Source organism: Sapajus apella, unplaced genomic scaffold (assembly GCF_009761245.1).
Source record: "Sapajus apella isolate SASKATOON/1434 unplaced genomic scaffold, GSC_monkey_1.0 scaffold329, whole genome shotgun sequence".
Taxonomy (NCBI): Eukaryota; Metazoa; Chordata; class Mammalia; order Primates; family Cebidae; genus Sapajus; species Sapajus apella.
Genome location: NW_022437269.1, coordinates 1 through 16,266, shown reverse-complemented (window position 1 = coordinate 16,266; position 16,266 = coordinate 1). Strand labels below are relative to the sequence as shown.

The 16,266-nt window shown below is 40.1% G+C and overlaps 1 protein-coding gene across 3 annotated transcripts; it reads right to left on the bottom strand.

Moving 5' to 3' along the window:
* Positions 1-3,953: 3,953 nt before the first annotated feature.
* LOC116545666 (X antigen family member 3-like) lies at positions 3,954-9,787 on the bottom strand. Of its 3 annotated transcripts, XM_032272203.1 has the most exons (5): positions 9,700-9,787; positions 8,755-8,843; positions 8,156-8,261; positions 6,502-6,627; positions 3,954-4,069 (listed from the first exon to the last, which is right to left on the bottom strand). In XM_032272203.1, exons 2-5 carry the CDS (start codon positions 8,833-8,835, stop codon positions 4,047-4,049), a joined length of 336 nt encoding a protein of 111 aa, XP_032128094.1. In that variant the 5' UTR covers positions 8,836-8,843; positions 9,700-9,787; the 3' UTR covers positions 3,954-4,046. The 3 variants fall into 3 exon arrangements, 1 of the variants encoding a protein (XP_032128094.1); XR_004266400.1 differs by having other exon boundaries at positions 6,502-8,261; positions 8,755-8,857; XR_004266401.1 differs by lacking the exon at positions 9,700-9,787 and adding an exon at positions 9,517-9,659 and having other exon boundaries at positions 6,502-8,261.
* Between the last annotated feature and the right edge of the window lie 6,479 nt (positions 9,788-16,266).

Sequence of the window (16,266 nt, the reverse complement as noted above, 5' to 3'; positions counted from 1 at the left end):
CCTTTCCCTATGTAAAACTATATTAAATAAATGTGTGTATGTGCTTTTCTTAAAAAAAAAATGAGGTTTGGTGCTTCTCCCTCCCTGGCTCTTAATAACTTTTAAAGAAAGGTCAGATGTGTTTGCAGAAGATGTTGTGGCATTTTCCATAGGGATTGAGACATCAGTTCTTCTCTCCATGTGCCCACAAACTATTCCAAATGGCTTTAGTATTCTAGTTATATTTTCTGTAGCACAGTAAAATAGGTATGTTATCATTACTTTTTTAAATGTTTTTGTACCAATGGTTTCTTCTGGGAACATCTGTTAGCTCTATGCGCTATATTTTGGGAAACCCCTACTTCAAGAAGAGAACAAAGCCTTTTATCTGAACAATGAAAAAATATATATTACCACAGATTTATATGAAAAATGAGATTATCACTAAAGTCAACATATACAACACCAATTCTACATTCAATACTGTCAGAAGCATTTGCTTCAAGAAAGCGCAGCCTGTGAACTTAGAACTTGAATCCCCTTATCTGCTTCTTACTAGAATCATTTACTGTAAATTTTATGAAAACTCTAACTCACCTTTTTAAAGGATTAAATGGAGTCAGAAACAATGAAATGTAGCTCAGAGAAGTGACTAATGGATAGCACATGCTCTATAAATGTGAGCTATTATTATTCCTGTTTTTTGTAAAGAACTCAATAAATGGAACTGTTGTCATAACTATATACAGGTCAAAATCATGTAGGTAGGCCCAGCATGGTTGTTCTCATCTGTTATCCCAGGACGTTTGGAGGCCAAGGAGGAAGGATCACTTGAGCCCAGGAGTTCAAGATCAGCCTGGGCAACATAGCGAAAACTCATCTCTTAAAAAACTTACGTAGGCAAATTAATAGAATGGCAACTTTTAACTTTCTGTGTACAGAAGTTAATATCAGTACAGAAAAAGGAGCAGGGAGTTTTCAGAGTGACAGCATCATTAGAGGCATCATTGGAGGGAAGACAGGCAACTTATAAAGTTCAAAGGCATGGGAACCTAGAGCTGCCCCTTCTGTCTTTCTTTTAATTAGAGTCCAAAGGTAAAAAGGAGATTCAATCCAGAAACAAAAGAACATGGCAAAGCCTATCCCCAAGTTATTCAGTCTTAAAGAGATTTCAGTTCCAGAGAATAGAAAGAGGATTTATATCCCAATTCATTTCATGAAGCTAGTATAACCTAAATACCTATGTCCCACAAAGACAATACATATGGCCCCGACTTATGATGCTTCCACTTAAAATTTTTCGGCTTTACGATGGCAGATAAAAGAAATGCGTTCAGTGAAAACAGTACTTTGAGTAGCCATATAATCATGTTTTTCACTTCCAGGACAGGATTTAATAAATTACATGAGACAAAGTTATGATAAAATAGACTTTGTGTTAGATGATTTTGCACAACTGTAGGCTAATGTAAGCATTCTGGGCACATTTAAGGTAGGCTAAGCTAAGCTATGATGTTTGCTAAGTTAGGTGTACTGAATGCATTTTCAACTTACAAAATTTTCAATATATGATAGATTTATTTGGACATAATTCTATGATAACTTGAGCATCTCTACATAAAATAAAAATATAGGCTAATATCACTTCTGAGAACACACATACGAATCCTAAACAAATTAGTAATGCATAGATTATTCAAAAAGGATAGTGTGTCATGCCTCAATGTTTCCCCCTAGGAATGCAACATTGTTTTAAACATAGCAACTTACTAATGTAATTCACAATGTTAACAGATTAAGAAAAGAAAAAGTCCTGTAATCATCTACATGCATTACAAGTGCTTCATGAAAGTCAACATATATTCAAGATAGTCCTAGCAAACAGAAAATAGAATGGAACTTCCTATTCTAATAAAATGTCATCTGAATGCAGTTTATCTATTATTGATTATCTATTAATGTTAATATTATCTACTTGTTAGATATTACTTATATTATTTATTATTTATTATATATTTATTAGTATTTATTAGTCATTATTTACTATTTATCAGATATTATTTAGTAATATTCATTAGACATTATTATTATATAATAATTATTAGATATTATTCTATTATTAGGTAATATCTATTGATATTATGTATTATTATCTATTTTTAAAAGCACGGAAAACATGGCAAAATGTTTAAAAAAAGTTTCCAGTGCCTACTAGACATAAGAGAAGGATGGCCACAATTACTGGTTCTAATCAGCATTGTATTAGGTGGATCCAGCCAATGTTGTAAAATAGGAAAAAGGAAAAAGTACACTGTTTGAAATGTCAAAAAAGAAAGATGTTGTTATTCAAAGATGATATGATTGTTTATGTTGAAAATCGGAAAGGATCTAGAGGTAATCTGGAATAAGGATATTTAGCAAGGTTACTGCATAGAAAATTAATATACAAACATGATATCTGTTGGTTAAATGGAATAAAAAAGTGTTTTCTCTGCTCTTGCCCTAAAACCAATAACATGAAAGACTTCTGTGACAAAATATGCGGGGGCTTTTCTCCACAGACCAAGCAAGCAATCAGTTTTGCAGCATACATCAGCTGGGTACCCTCTCATTCAACCCCGATAGTATCCACCTGGAGATAGCATCAGATTGCACAGGTTGAGGGCTCAGTCCCACAAGAGAGCCCTGTCAATTGCCACAAGCCCTAGTTTGTTTTACTGTGTTTCTGACTCACCAGCTATAAATTGAATTTCCCATGACTCCTACTCAGGTTCAATTAATTTGCTAAAACATCTCATGACTCAGGGAAACATATATCTTTATGGGTTGATTAAAATAAGACATTAGAAAGGATGCAGATAAAGAGATGCATAGAGTAAGGAATGGGTTAAGGGGTAGGGAGTTTCCATGCCCTCTATGGAAATGCTGTCCTCCATGTGTACAGCTATCCAGAAGCTCTCTGAACCCTGTCCTTTTGGGTTTTTGTGGAGGTTTCCATTATACAGGTATAATCGATTAAACCACTTGCTGGCCATTGGTGATCAACCGAATCTTCAGCCCCTCTCCCTTCCCTGAAAGTTCCAGCCCTCTAATCCCCCATTCTAAAGTTACACAGGGGTTGCTAGGCATCAGTCAACTCGTTAGCATACAAAAAGACATCACTTTGTGGAGACTCTAAAAATATTAAGAGTTGTATACCAGTATAGAGGCTTGAGGACCAAATATATATTTATATATTTCATAATATCACAAGTGTGTATACCAGTGTAATCAGAACACAAAATTTCAAAAATAATACTTTTCCTTTTTTTTTTTTTTTTTTTTTGAGACGGAGTTTCACTCTTGCTACCCAGGCTGGAGTGCAGTGGCACGATCTCGGCTCACCGCAACCTCCACCTCCTGGGTTCAGGCAATTCTCCTGCCTCAGCCTCCCGAGTAGCTGGGATTACAGGCACGCGCCACCACGCCCAGCTAATTTTTGTATTTTAGTAGAGACAGGGTTTCACCATGTTGACCAGGAAGGTCTCGATCTCTTGACCTCATGATCCACCTGCCTCGGCCTCCCAAAGTGCTGGGATTACAGGCGTGAGCCACCGCGCCCGGCCTTTTTTTTTTTTTTTTTTGAAACAGAGTGTCCCTCTGTCAACCAGGCTGGAGTTGCAGTGGCCTGAACATAACTACCTGCACCTTCGACCTCCTGAGTTCAAGGGATCCTCACACCTTAGCCTCAGGAGTAGCTGGGACAAAGACTACATACATACATGCATACATTCATGCATTCATTCATTTACTTTTGCAGTGAGGGAATCTCACTATGTTGCCCAAGCTGGTGTCAGTTTCCTGAGCTCAAGAATTCCTCCTGCCTCAGCATCCCAAAGTGCTGGGATTACAGGCTTGAGTCACCACACCCGGCCACCATTTTCAATAGTATCAAATATTTGGGAATACAACGAACAAAAGATGTACAAGACTTCTTTGGAGAAAGCTGCAAAAGTTTATTTAGATATTTTTAAGTCAAATATCTTATATAAAAACACAAACTTTGTGTTGTTGCAGCTTGTCTTCATTTAAGACTGTGGTTGCCTGTCATCTGTAATAGAAACGAAACAGGAGGGAACATTAGTAACAGAACTAGATTCAGATGACATTAAAGGTATGCAAAGGAAACTGAAGTTTTGGTTTTATGCCATGGACTAAAACCAGAAGCCTAAGAGTAACCCGATGGCTAACATTCAGTTAAATCTCTGCAGAGACTTTGAAGATAGACTTCCAAGCATATATATTAGCAACATTTTCAAAACACCTTTTCTGTAGTTCAAGGAAACCAAAAACTGTCTAACTTCAGAACATAATTAAATCAAGTGAACTTATTAAAATGTGGCTCCAAGTGAAAAGCAACCATTGTGTATAGTTTTAATAAAAATATAACCAGCTGGGCACGGTGGCTCACACCTGTAATCCCAGTACTTTGGAAAGCCGAGGTGGGCGGATCACGAGGTCAGAAGATCGAGACCAACATGGTGAAACCCCATCTCTACTAAAAATACAAAAAGTTAGCTGGGTGTGGTGGCAGGCACCTGTAATCCCAGCTATTCGGGAGGCTGAGGCAGGACAATCGCTTGAACTCGGGAGGCGGAGATTGCAGTGAGCCGAGATCACGCCACTGCACTCGAGCCTAGCAACAGAGCAAGACTTTGTCTCAAAAATAAAAATAAATAAATAAATAACCAACACAAAACAAACCTAAGAAACAAAGGAATTTACAAATAATGTATAATGTAATGTTTTGGCTTGAAATTATAGTTGGGATGTTCAACAAGCTCCTGGGAAACAGTTAATGTCACATGAGGAGCTGTGTAAGTGCTGTGAACGGAAAGCTCAGTGTTGCACTTTATTTTCTCTGTTGTGCAGAAGTGCAAAAATGATGCTTGGGGCTAGTTTATCCTTCTGTGGTCTTTAAGGTACAGTAACCTTTTGTCCAAGATTTTCACCTATGATCCTAATGTCAATATGAAGAGTCCCTCTTTTTACAATTGAAAGTATTCCCATTGGTAAAATTAATTACATGGTAATATTCAGTTTAATCTATCACTATTATTTTTGACATCAAAATGGGAAAGAGGCATATATCATGAATAGTGGTGCAAAAAAAGAAATGGAGGGAAAGGAAAATACAAAAAGAGAGTAAGACATCTGGAAATGCCAAGTATTTGTTTGTAAAAGTTAAGTGTTTTTGAGGTATAAGTGGTAAATTTCAGAAGGTCTTCCACAGTCTTTGTGATGTTTAGATATTCAGGTATTACTAGAATATATTAACTAATGTGTATGTTCCTAGCATATCAATCACTTCATTCATATTTTGAAAATATTGGAGTTCAAGAATGTATTCACTTTCAATTATACCATATATTCAGTATCTGTTCGGGTCTTGTTCATATTTCATGTTGAGCTTTTTCCATTTTCTTTAAGAGTATGTAAACTATTACTGTACTCATAGGTATTTTTCAAAAGAACAATCTTTTAAATTTCTTACTTTTGGATTATATTTTCTTTTATTAGTTATTCAGACCTGTCTCTTATTAAGTACCTCTTTCCTTTTCCCTTAGATTTATTCTATTGCTCTTTATTATTTTCATTTTTAATTATTTTCCTTTCTCATGTAACTTGCTATCTATTTTAACAAGATATTTATTTAAGACTATAATCTTCCTAAGAATACAATTGAGGCTTGTTCAATGGGCTCCTGGAAATAGCTGAAAGCTATCTTTCAATGTAAGTAGTCTAATGGAAAGGTTCAGCAGTACAGAGCAAAAACATTTAGGTAATTTCTTCTATAAACATGGAATGCTTCCTATAAATTCAGAAGCTCTTCTGATTAAAAGTCTCCAATTTGGAAACTACATGGAAAAGATACTTTCATCAAGCAAGTTCCCTGCTTATTTTCTTGGGAACCAAGATATTATAACTGGAGTTAAATTGATTGTTATGAAAAACAAATCATATCTTTGCGTTCTATCCAACAGAACATGAGGATACAGAAATCAACTTGGAAACAGAATTTAATATATCTGATTTGCATTTACTATTTTCAATAACAGCAAAAGATGGGTGTAGAATTTATGGAATTCATCCAGAATCTCACAAATAATGTTACAGCTGGTACTAGAATCTGCTTAAGATGCTCAGGATACTTCACATCAACTAGTATTACAAATGCACTACGTATTTGTCAAAGGCAGAAATGAGAAAAGAATCTGAAAATTGTTAGTTGTTGGGTATAATCAGAAATAAGAATATGCTTTCATACTTGATGATTCAATACAGCTTTGACCCATTTTGCATCTGTATCTGATAGTGTTTAAGTCTTGGCAGTCAGGCAACTGGGGTCTGAAGAACCTTTCAAAGAAAGTCTGCATTTGAACTCTGATTTTAAAGGGGCAGTAATGTTCTCTCTTACTATCAAAAGTATAATATTGTGGAAAACAGAAAGCACATAATTTTGCATCTTAATGGATAGCATACCTCCTCCTGGCATTTTAAATTGCTCTGATTCTGGGAGAATCTTCCCCTGGTCATCAGTACCATCTCCACATTCATCCCCAGTCTTTGACTGAGACAGCTCCTGGAGACCAGCTTCCAGATCAGGCACTAAAAATTACAAAAGTTCTTGATTGAAGCAGGCAAACAAGAAAGACAAATAAGGAAATGATACTATTATTTTCCTCAGTGTTATGAAATAAAATCCTATAGCCTACTGTGCTAATAAATGTGATGTAAAGATGTCACAACTTTGTTTTCTGCTATTATGAAATCTTATCTATGACAATCTGAGAAAAAAATCATACCACACTTACATTTCCTATACTTTACCACTGTGTATTTTAAACAGTGAGTATCAGCTATCTAGGAAATCTGAGGACTGCCCAATGGATAGCATTTTAATCATAACTTAAATGTAATTTTCTGAAAGATTAGATGAATATATTGGTGAACCCATGACAAATCTTACAGTCCTGACACTCATCGCCTTTTGATGTAACTGGAAAATTTTTGGTTAAAATTAAACAAACTTAGGTCCAAAGGCCCTAAATGTAACTTTCCATAAATGAATCCCATTTAGAAAAAAGTAACAGCAAAATCACTGTCTTCCACAAGAGTACAGGAATTTGAGTGAAAAAACATAAATGGGCATTGTTGACAGTCATATTCTGGAAACCCCTTAACAGTGAATTGCTAAAACATTCCATGACCCAAATTCTGTCAATGTTTAACTTCAAAACGCTATCCATTGAGGAAATTTCTGTGTCATGATAATCTTATCATACTTTGAGTTTTCTAATTATAAAAGTATTTAAACAACTCTTAAAAAGTCGCTTAAAATCATGTTAATATAGCTACCTGTATGTCAATGTCCCCTGAATTATCTAGCTTTTACCAAATATACTGTCAAAAATACACATCAAGGGAAACAATGGCTGTCATTTACTGAGCTTGTTTCTGGAGTTGCTATCCTGCTTCACTGAACTGTGTTTCCCTGAGCCAATACAGAACTACCTTGCAATACAGACACTTTCAGGTATTAACATTTCAAACAAAATCATTCATGTTTTCTAACAACATAGATGGTATGAAGAACACAAACCATGGAATGAAATATGAATTCCTTCTCCATGAGTCAAGTGTTCTTGGTAAACCTCAATCTTGGAGACTCAGTTTTCTTATTTATAAAATGGGGTTAACATCCTTATGCAAATGGGCTTTATTCAGGGTACTATAAGGTGGGGTGACTTGGCATTCTACATACTATTAAAGGGTGCGTACAATACTGTGGACACCATGGCTGAGAAGATCAGACAACAACATTCTAAGAAGATCAAATTAAACTAGTGAGATAATGTACATTTTTGTACATCAAATTAAACAGTTTCATCTGATTTAGCAAGAACTGTATTTTCAAGCATACAAAATATATTTCAAAGGTAACAGAAGATTCATTATATCCAGGGACTCCAGGGAGCTACAAACTATACTCTTCACTTTTCCAGCCAACTCTCAGCCAAAGTTTGAGATCCTTTCCTAATGTTTTCTTTCCTCCTGTTACTGGTCATGGCATAAGGCATGACGCACACATAGGCCTCCTCCCCCCATACACATTCTTTCTTTTCCTTCCCAGCACCTTGAATCTCAGCTGCACCCTGATCTTCTTCTCTCTCCTGACCAGGCGTAGGATTCTGACTTTCAGCCAGTGGTTCCTCTTGCTGAGGCTCCTCATTATTAGGCTCCTGGAACGAGAGGTGTGTACAGATAAAAAGTTTTGTTATCAATACATTTCAATAATATAAATATACAGAATACATTGATATTTCTGATCATAAGTCTACAGACATTTCTCCAACACTATTCCACATACTTATGCTTCATAAAGTTACTCTTTCCACAGAGAGGTTACTCTGAGACAGTTGCCCTCAAGGGCTTTGGAAGCTGTTTTAATGTATGTTGGGATGAATGTGTGTAATCTTTTGCAAATAAGCATGAGAAGGAAATCATGGGCAAAATCTGGGGAACACAAGATCATCCATCCAGAGAACAGAACTTAAGCCTCTTGGATTTGTCTTTCTTTCATGAGATCCCATGATCATTTTTATCAGCACAGGAGACCTTTATGAGTGTATCTATACTGGTTCAGCAACAATTACAAAACTATGTTATGTAACAACAGTAAGTTACAAAAATGACTTTCTGCTAATAGAAAACATCAAAGGTTAAGGCACTCACCAGCATAGGCCCAATCAGCTCAGGAGGTGGTATAGTTCTACTTGGTCTAGGCCTATATGTTGATCTTCCTCTCCAAATCATATTTCACACTGCCAACAAAATACTGTGAATTGGTAAATGTACTTGAAAGGACAGATGTATTTGACCGCTTCCATGACCAAATGTTAACTCGCCATTTTTTTAAAGTTTGTAAATACTTTCAAACTAAGTCACAGGGCAAGTGTAAATGTGTGTGCCTTCTTAATTCTTGCAAAGCCACTTAAGTTGGTCAAGCTAGCTGAGCAATGTCTTAAGGCTCCTGGCAAAAGACAAAGGATATTTCTGATGAGGTTTGGTTTCACAACTGAACTGTCCTCCATGGAGACATTTGGGAAAATACAGCCAGAGAATTAAAACTGCAGTGGCCATGGCTTTTGTCACACACCCATTTGTTAGGCCCATTTTCCCCATAAAATCAAGTTTTGTTGGAACGCAGAGCTCCACCCATTCAAACCTCCACAGTGGACTTGAGAAGTTGCCACACAGCGCTGGGCCCTCCTCACTGGACACCTCTGCTGGGAACTCTACAGACATCAGGCCGGCGGTCAGCAACCCGCAGCATTCCCAGTTCCCTTCCTTAATGTCCACCCCGCTCCTTCCTGGTTTCCACGGAAGAGTCTGGAATCTGTCCTCTGTTGAGGGTTCCAGGGACTCAGATACCTTCCCCAGTACCCCCAGCACTCACCATATCTTCACCTGACCCCTCTCAACGATGTGGCCCACCTTCTTCCCTCGTTCTGATCCCCGCACTACAAGGCCCATGGCAGTCCCACCTCACGAGGAGATCGATCACCTTGAGACCCTACGGCCTCCGAGGCCATGCTGCCCCACACTCCGGACAGCCACTGGCTCCTCCTCACACTCACTCACACTTCAACCCCTGCGAGGACTGGCCTGCCGACCTACCAGTTACGTCTCTGTAGGACAGAAAAAGTCCAGCCAGCAGGAACGCGATCCTCACACCCTCACAGCTCCGCGGTGTTTATCACATGCACAAAGGGGTGGACGGGAAGACTTCCAGTGAACATGCGCAGTGAGGTTGGTGCCTGCCTTGTGGGCTGTGGCACCTCTCCTTGCCCCACCCTATCCCGCGCTGAGCAGGTTCCTACTGAAGACGTCGGAATGTGCGGTCTGTGAGTGGTTTCATATGCCTCCGGGACTCAAATACCACAAATAGTTTCCTCCTTCAAAACTCACTCCTTGGTCACTAGATCCTCCTCCCCTCTATGGCCCTCCTTCCTTCCCTGTCTGGGACCCCCACGACAGCAAGGCCATGGCTGTGTCGCCGCCTGTTAGGAGAAGGACAGGGACCTCAAGGTCCTTCCCCCTAGGAGGCCATGGACCGCGCCCGCGGGCTCCTCCTCACACTCACTCACACTTCACCTCTGGGAAGACTGATCTGCGGACCTACTGGCTGACTCCCGGTCAGCAACACAGAAGGAAGTCATGATGTCTCCTTGCACAGCTCTGCAGGAAAAGAAGGCAGACAGCAAGGCATATGGGCAACAAGGCACTTGGGCAGCAAGGGGTATGCACACTCAGTCAGGTACATGCAAGACCAGCCGGGGTTTTCCCTCTCTCCCTAGACTCGCATCCCTAAGGTGTTTGTAGTAGAACGAAAGGGACTAAGAGGCTTTGTTCTCTCTTTTGCCCTACAATTCTCATGCATCCAGAAACACTGGGAACAGACAGTCCCATGTTACCATTAGTGGAGGATGTGTCTCAGAAGCACCTTTTGTGACAAAAATAAATTATTTTAATATGTATATTTATACATGCTTTTTTCTCATTTATATATGCATGGGTGCCTGCCATGTTGCAGAAAATATCTGGGATGCTGGTCACACGTGGTATGTCCCATGGAGGCTACCGCACTGTGGTGGGGCAGACAGACAGTTAAACAGAAGAGCATTTGAACTACAAAGGAGAAACAGGTAACGGACCCAGTGTAGTAAAGAACAATGAATGTATTGGTCAAGAAGCAGGGGGAAAGCAATACAATTTCTCAAAAAGACAAGATTTCTCCATTGCCTTTGCACCTTTTTTGAAAATGACTTTATCATGTCTGTGAATCTATTGCTGGACTCCATTCTGATCTGCTGATTTTCCCCCAGTACCACATTCGCTGGATTACTAGAATCAACATGACTCTCGACATAAAGTAGTGTGAGTTCCCCAAAGTTATAGTTCAGAATCGTTTTAGTTGTTCTGGTTCATTTTCCTTCCTATATAATTTTGAAAAATGACTCCAATGAAGTGGATTGTATAAGTTCATGCAGTTTTGCTGCGAAAAGCAGCAGGTAAATGTGTTAGTAGCCACAGGAGGATATGGGGGAATAAAGCGAGTTCTCCCTTAGCTTGGGGAATGATCCCATTTAGAGGCAGCAGGTGGTGGTTCAGGAGACAGGAGTGGGCCGGGCACGGTGGCTCAAGCCTGTAATCCCAGCACTTTGGGAGGCCGAGGCGGGCGGATCACGAGGTCAAGAGATCGAGACCATCCTGGCCAACATGGTAAAACCCCGTCTCTACTGAAAAATAGAAAAATTAGCTGGGCGTGGTGGCATGCACCTGTAGTCCCAGCTACTTGGGAGGCTGAGGCATGAGAATTGCTTGAACCCAGGAGGTGGAGGTTGCAGTGAGCTGAAATTGTGCCACTGCACTCCAGCCTGGCGCCTGGCGACCGAATGAGACTCTGTCTCAAAAAAGAAAAAAGAAAAAAAAAAAAAAAAGGAGAGAGGAGTGATCATTGCAGGAGCAAAGCCCCTGAGAAGGTGGGAGGCATGGGATCCTGAGCTGAGGTGAGGGGCTGGCTTCAGTCAAGAGCATTGTATGCAGAAGGTTGGTGGAGAATGCCAGGGCAAGCATGGGTAGGCTGGGTTTGGGAAGCTTTAAGAGTTCTCAGCAGATCGCTTCTCTCCTCTGAATGAATCATTATGGGAGGTCATTCAAATGGAGGAGCGTTTCTAACACTGTGGGCATGTTGATATAACTATAGAGAAATACATCCATCATCATTAACAGAATATTTCTAGAAATATGAATGTTGAAGCTCTTATGGTGAGCTCTCAGACAGGAATGGGGAACACGTTTTTGGAAACACGTGGACACACAATCCTTGTAAGAAAGTAACAGAGAATTTGGCTGGATTGCATTCTGTTAGATGCAGATTAAAACTTATAAGTGATGAAATTGCATATGTAACTAAGAATATTTCAAAGTATTAAAGTTGTGGCCTGGTTTCTCCTCACTGCTGTTTACAAAATGCAAGGGAGGAGAAATAAATCAACAGAACTGCTGAGCAAAAAGGAATCAGCCCTTGATTATTTAGAAGATTCTCAGCCTATCCAAATAGCAAGCTCTGGAAGTAGGGCCAAGTGTGTAGTGGGACAGCTGATTGCTAAAGAGATGAGGGATGTGAGTCATGGATCTAATCAGCCATCTCAGCAGAATGCAGGGATGGAGATGCAGTTATCCAGGAAAGATCTATGGAGGACTGAAGGTCTGTTGGCATGGACGCCATGAATTGCATCAGAGGCCAACATGTGTTTGAGGATTTTAAACCAATAGAAGCACAGCCAGCCTGGAATGAAAGGGACAAAAATGGTACAAAATAAAGGAAGAGTGACTTTGAGGGGAGAGCTACAGATGCAGAGGCTGGCAAGCTGCCACTGCCTCTATAGGTCCAGGCAGCAACTATCTGGGGAACAGGAATCCAGATGCTTCCTCCTTAGCTCCAGATGACAGAGCCACCTCCTCAATTTCAGGGAACAGGGCTTTTGCCCAGGGGCAAGGGAGCAGAGCTAACACTCAGGGCCAAGAAGGCAGAGCTGCCACCCTACTTGGCCCAGAGGACACAGCATCAAGCCAAAGAGGACCATTCTGAAGCCTTAAAATCTCATGGAATTTGCTCTGCTAGGTTTCAGACTTGCTTGGGCCCCATGACTCCTTTTCTCCTTCCATATTCTCCATTTTGGAATGGGAATGTTTCTCCTATGCCTGCACCTTCATGCTGTTTTGGAAGCAGATAACGTCTTACCTGGTTTCACAAGTTCACAGAGGGAAATAATTTTGCCCCAGGATACAACATACTGAGTCTCACTCTTTCTTTATTTTGATGACATTTGAAAGAGATTTGGGATTTAGAGTTAATGCTGGAAAGAATTAAGAGTTTTGAGGGTGTTGAGGTGAAGTGAATGTATTTTGGATGTGAGAGGACATGAATTTTGAGGTGCCAGATGGTGGACTTTTACATGCTAAATCATGTCCCCTTCAGAAATTTATGCAAGCATAAATCATAGATATTGCATGTAGTGTTCCAGACCACCACAATAAAGCAAGTCACACACATTTTTTGGTTTTCTAGTGCATATAAAAGTGATGTTTATAGTATGTTCTCACTCATAAGTGAGAACTAAGCTATGTGGATGCAAAGGCATAAGAAGGCTACAATGGACTTTGAGGACTCAGGGGAAAGGATGGGAGTAGGGTAAGGGATGAAAGACTACAAATTGGGTACACTGTATACTTCTTGGGTGATGGGTGCACCAAAATCTCATAAATCACCACTAAAGAACTTGCTCGTGTAACCCAATACCACCTGTATCCCAAAAACCTATTGAAATAAAAGGTTATAAAATAATAATAAAAGTGTTGTTTACACTACACTACAGTCTGTTAACTGTGCAATACTATCATGTCGAAAAAATCTACATACCTTAATTGGAAAATACTATATTGCTAAAACATGCTAAAGATCATCTGAGCCTTCAGTGAGTTGTAACTTTTGTGCTGGTAGAGGGTCTTGCCTGGATGTACATGGCTGCTGACTGATCAGGGTGCTGATTGTTGAAAGTTGGGTGACTGTGGCAATTTATTTTCTTTTTAACAAACCAAAACTACACGGAGGGCTGTGGCAATTTCTTAAAATAAGACAACAATGAAATTTGCTCCATTGATGGACTCTTCCTTTCATGAAATATTTCTCTGTAGCAGGCAATGCTGCATGATAGCATTTTACCCACAGTAGAACTCCTTTATAAATTGGAGTCAAATCTCTCAAATCCTGCCATTACCTAATCAACTCATCCTTTGCTCTCATTTCCACAATGTTCACAGCATCTTCACCGGGAATAGATTTCATCTCAAGAAACTACTTTCTTCATTCATCCATAAGAAGCAACTCCTCACCAGTTAAAGTTTTTTCATGAGATGGCAGCAGTTGAGTCACCTCTTCATGATCCACCCTTGTTCTCTTCCTAGTTCCACCATGTAGGCAGATACCTTATCCACTGGAGCCATGAACCCCTCAAAATCATCCACAGGGGAATACACAGTCTGCTGTCGTTATGTGGAGCATTCGCCACGTGTCACTTAGATCCAGTTAGTCCATGGTGCCATTCAGTTCATCTATAGGTTGCTGACTTTTTTCCATTGGTTCTGTCTGATTTGATTATGTATTTTAAAGCTTTGTAGTTGAATTCTGTGCAAAAAAAAAAAAAAAAAAAAAGAGAGGTAATTTAGCAGGTCCGAAACTACTATCCTTAGAAAGGCCAGCTTGCAAGACTGACCCTTGCCTGGCATCTGTGAACTTGATTTCGGTAGGTTTTCCACCATTCTCCATCTGATAAGAATGATTTACTCTTCTGAAACTGTTTGTTTAAGCAACGTGTTTTATGCTAAACACCAGCTTCCCTTCTGGGAATCTGAAATGCTGTAGCCTGTTAGGCAGAGAGTGCCTATGTGACCAGTCCCCAGTAAAAACCTAGGGCACTGAGTTTCTAATGAGCTTCCCTGATAGACGACATTTTACACCTGTTGTCATGATTCATTGCTGGAGGAACAAATTGTGTGACTCCATTGGGAAGGGATTCTTGGGAGCTTTGCTGGTTCCCTCCAGACTTTGCCCAGTGGGCTTTTCCTGTTACTAATTTAGCTCAGTATTCTTTTGCTGTAATAACTCTTAGCCACAAGCACAACTATACATTGAGTCCTCATAAGCAATCACTGGAAGTGAGCACGGTCTTGGGTGTTCCTGACACACTAGCAGCAACAGTGTGATTCACCAGCAAGACCCTGATGCACTAGAATATGGTGAATGCCTTCTTTGAATAAAGAATTAAGAGGGGTAGACATGACAAAGCTGTCACACCTGGGAGACTGTGAAATTGCCCATAATAGGAAGCAGCCTAGCTGTTTTATGTTGTGAGAAACACATGTACTCACAGCATTTCACAGTAATCCCTCCAACTGCAAGAGAGTTGGCCCACTGGATCCTTAGCCACTGCTCTATGCTGAATAATGCAGTGGGGGAAGGGTGCAGCCAGGTGCTGATTTTGACTTTTGTTTTCTTCTCCAGGCAGGAGGAGAAAGGACTAAAGTGTTGCTAAAGGTGATTTTTGAGTAGGCAAATCTCCTGAAAGTTTGATTGCACTTTCCTCCAAGTGGGAAAGAAAAAATCAGTTTTCTAGGCAGGAGCAAAAACTTAGATAAAGGAAAAAAATGGAGGGGGCAAATAGGCCGGGTGCAGTGGCTCACACCTGTAATCCCAGAACTTTGGAAGTCTGAGGCAGGACAATCACTTGAATTCAGTAGTTTGAGACCAGCCTGAACAACACAGGGAGACCTCACATTTACAGAATTTTACAAATTAGCTGGGCATGGTCACATGCATACGCAGTCCCAATTACTAAGGAGGCTGAGGCGGGAGGATCACTAAACTGCAGAAGGTCGAGGTTGCAGTAAGCCATTATCATGCCACTACACTCCAGTCTGGGTGAGAGAGTGAGACTTTGTCTCAAAAAAATAAATTCCTTGGTGACCTAATTAAAGACCAGTGATACTAATATTTTCTGAGCTAAACCATGAGAAGATGGTATCAATTTATTCAGATCCAGAGTGAAAGGAAGGGCAATAGGGAAAGAGAGTGGAGTGTGGAGGGCAGGTGAAGGTGTGCAGGGGCAGGGAGAGGGGTCTGGGGCAGACGGGGCGAGGAATAGCGGGGAAGAGCAGAAAGCAGAAGTTCAGAGATGTGAGAATAAAAGCTCACACTTTTGGAAACTTGCTCTGGGCCAGATGTTTTTAGTGAACCCTACTCTCTCTCACTCTTTTTTCATTTACATACGTATATACATATTAAGCTATATATACATGACTATATTTTTAAATTATATATATGTATATATGGTAACAGTCATTTAGTGCTCATAGCAACACTGTTATTATTGTGTGTTATTAATGTCATCATCACTTATTACAGAATAGGAAACTGAGACACATAGGTTAAGAGACTAAGGAACTTGCCCTAAAACTAAAGTCACGTCACCAGCAAGGGCAGAGTCAAATTAGTACCCAGGGTGGAGAGGGGCATACAGACATACCCAATCTGACCCTGACACTCTAGAATGCACTGCAGTGTTGAATGCTCCTCCAGATCAGAAGACAGGTGAAAGCGTCCAGCAGCATTCATGAGATGAC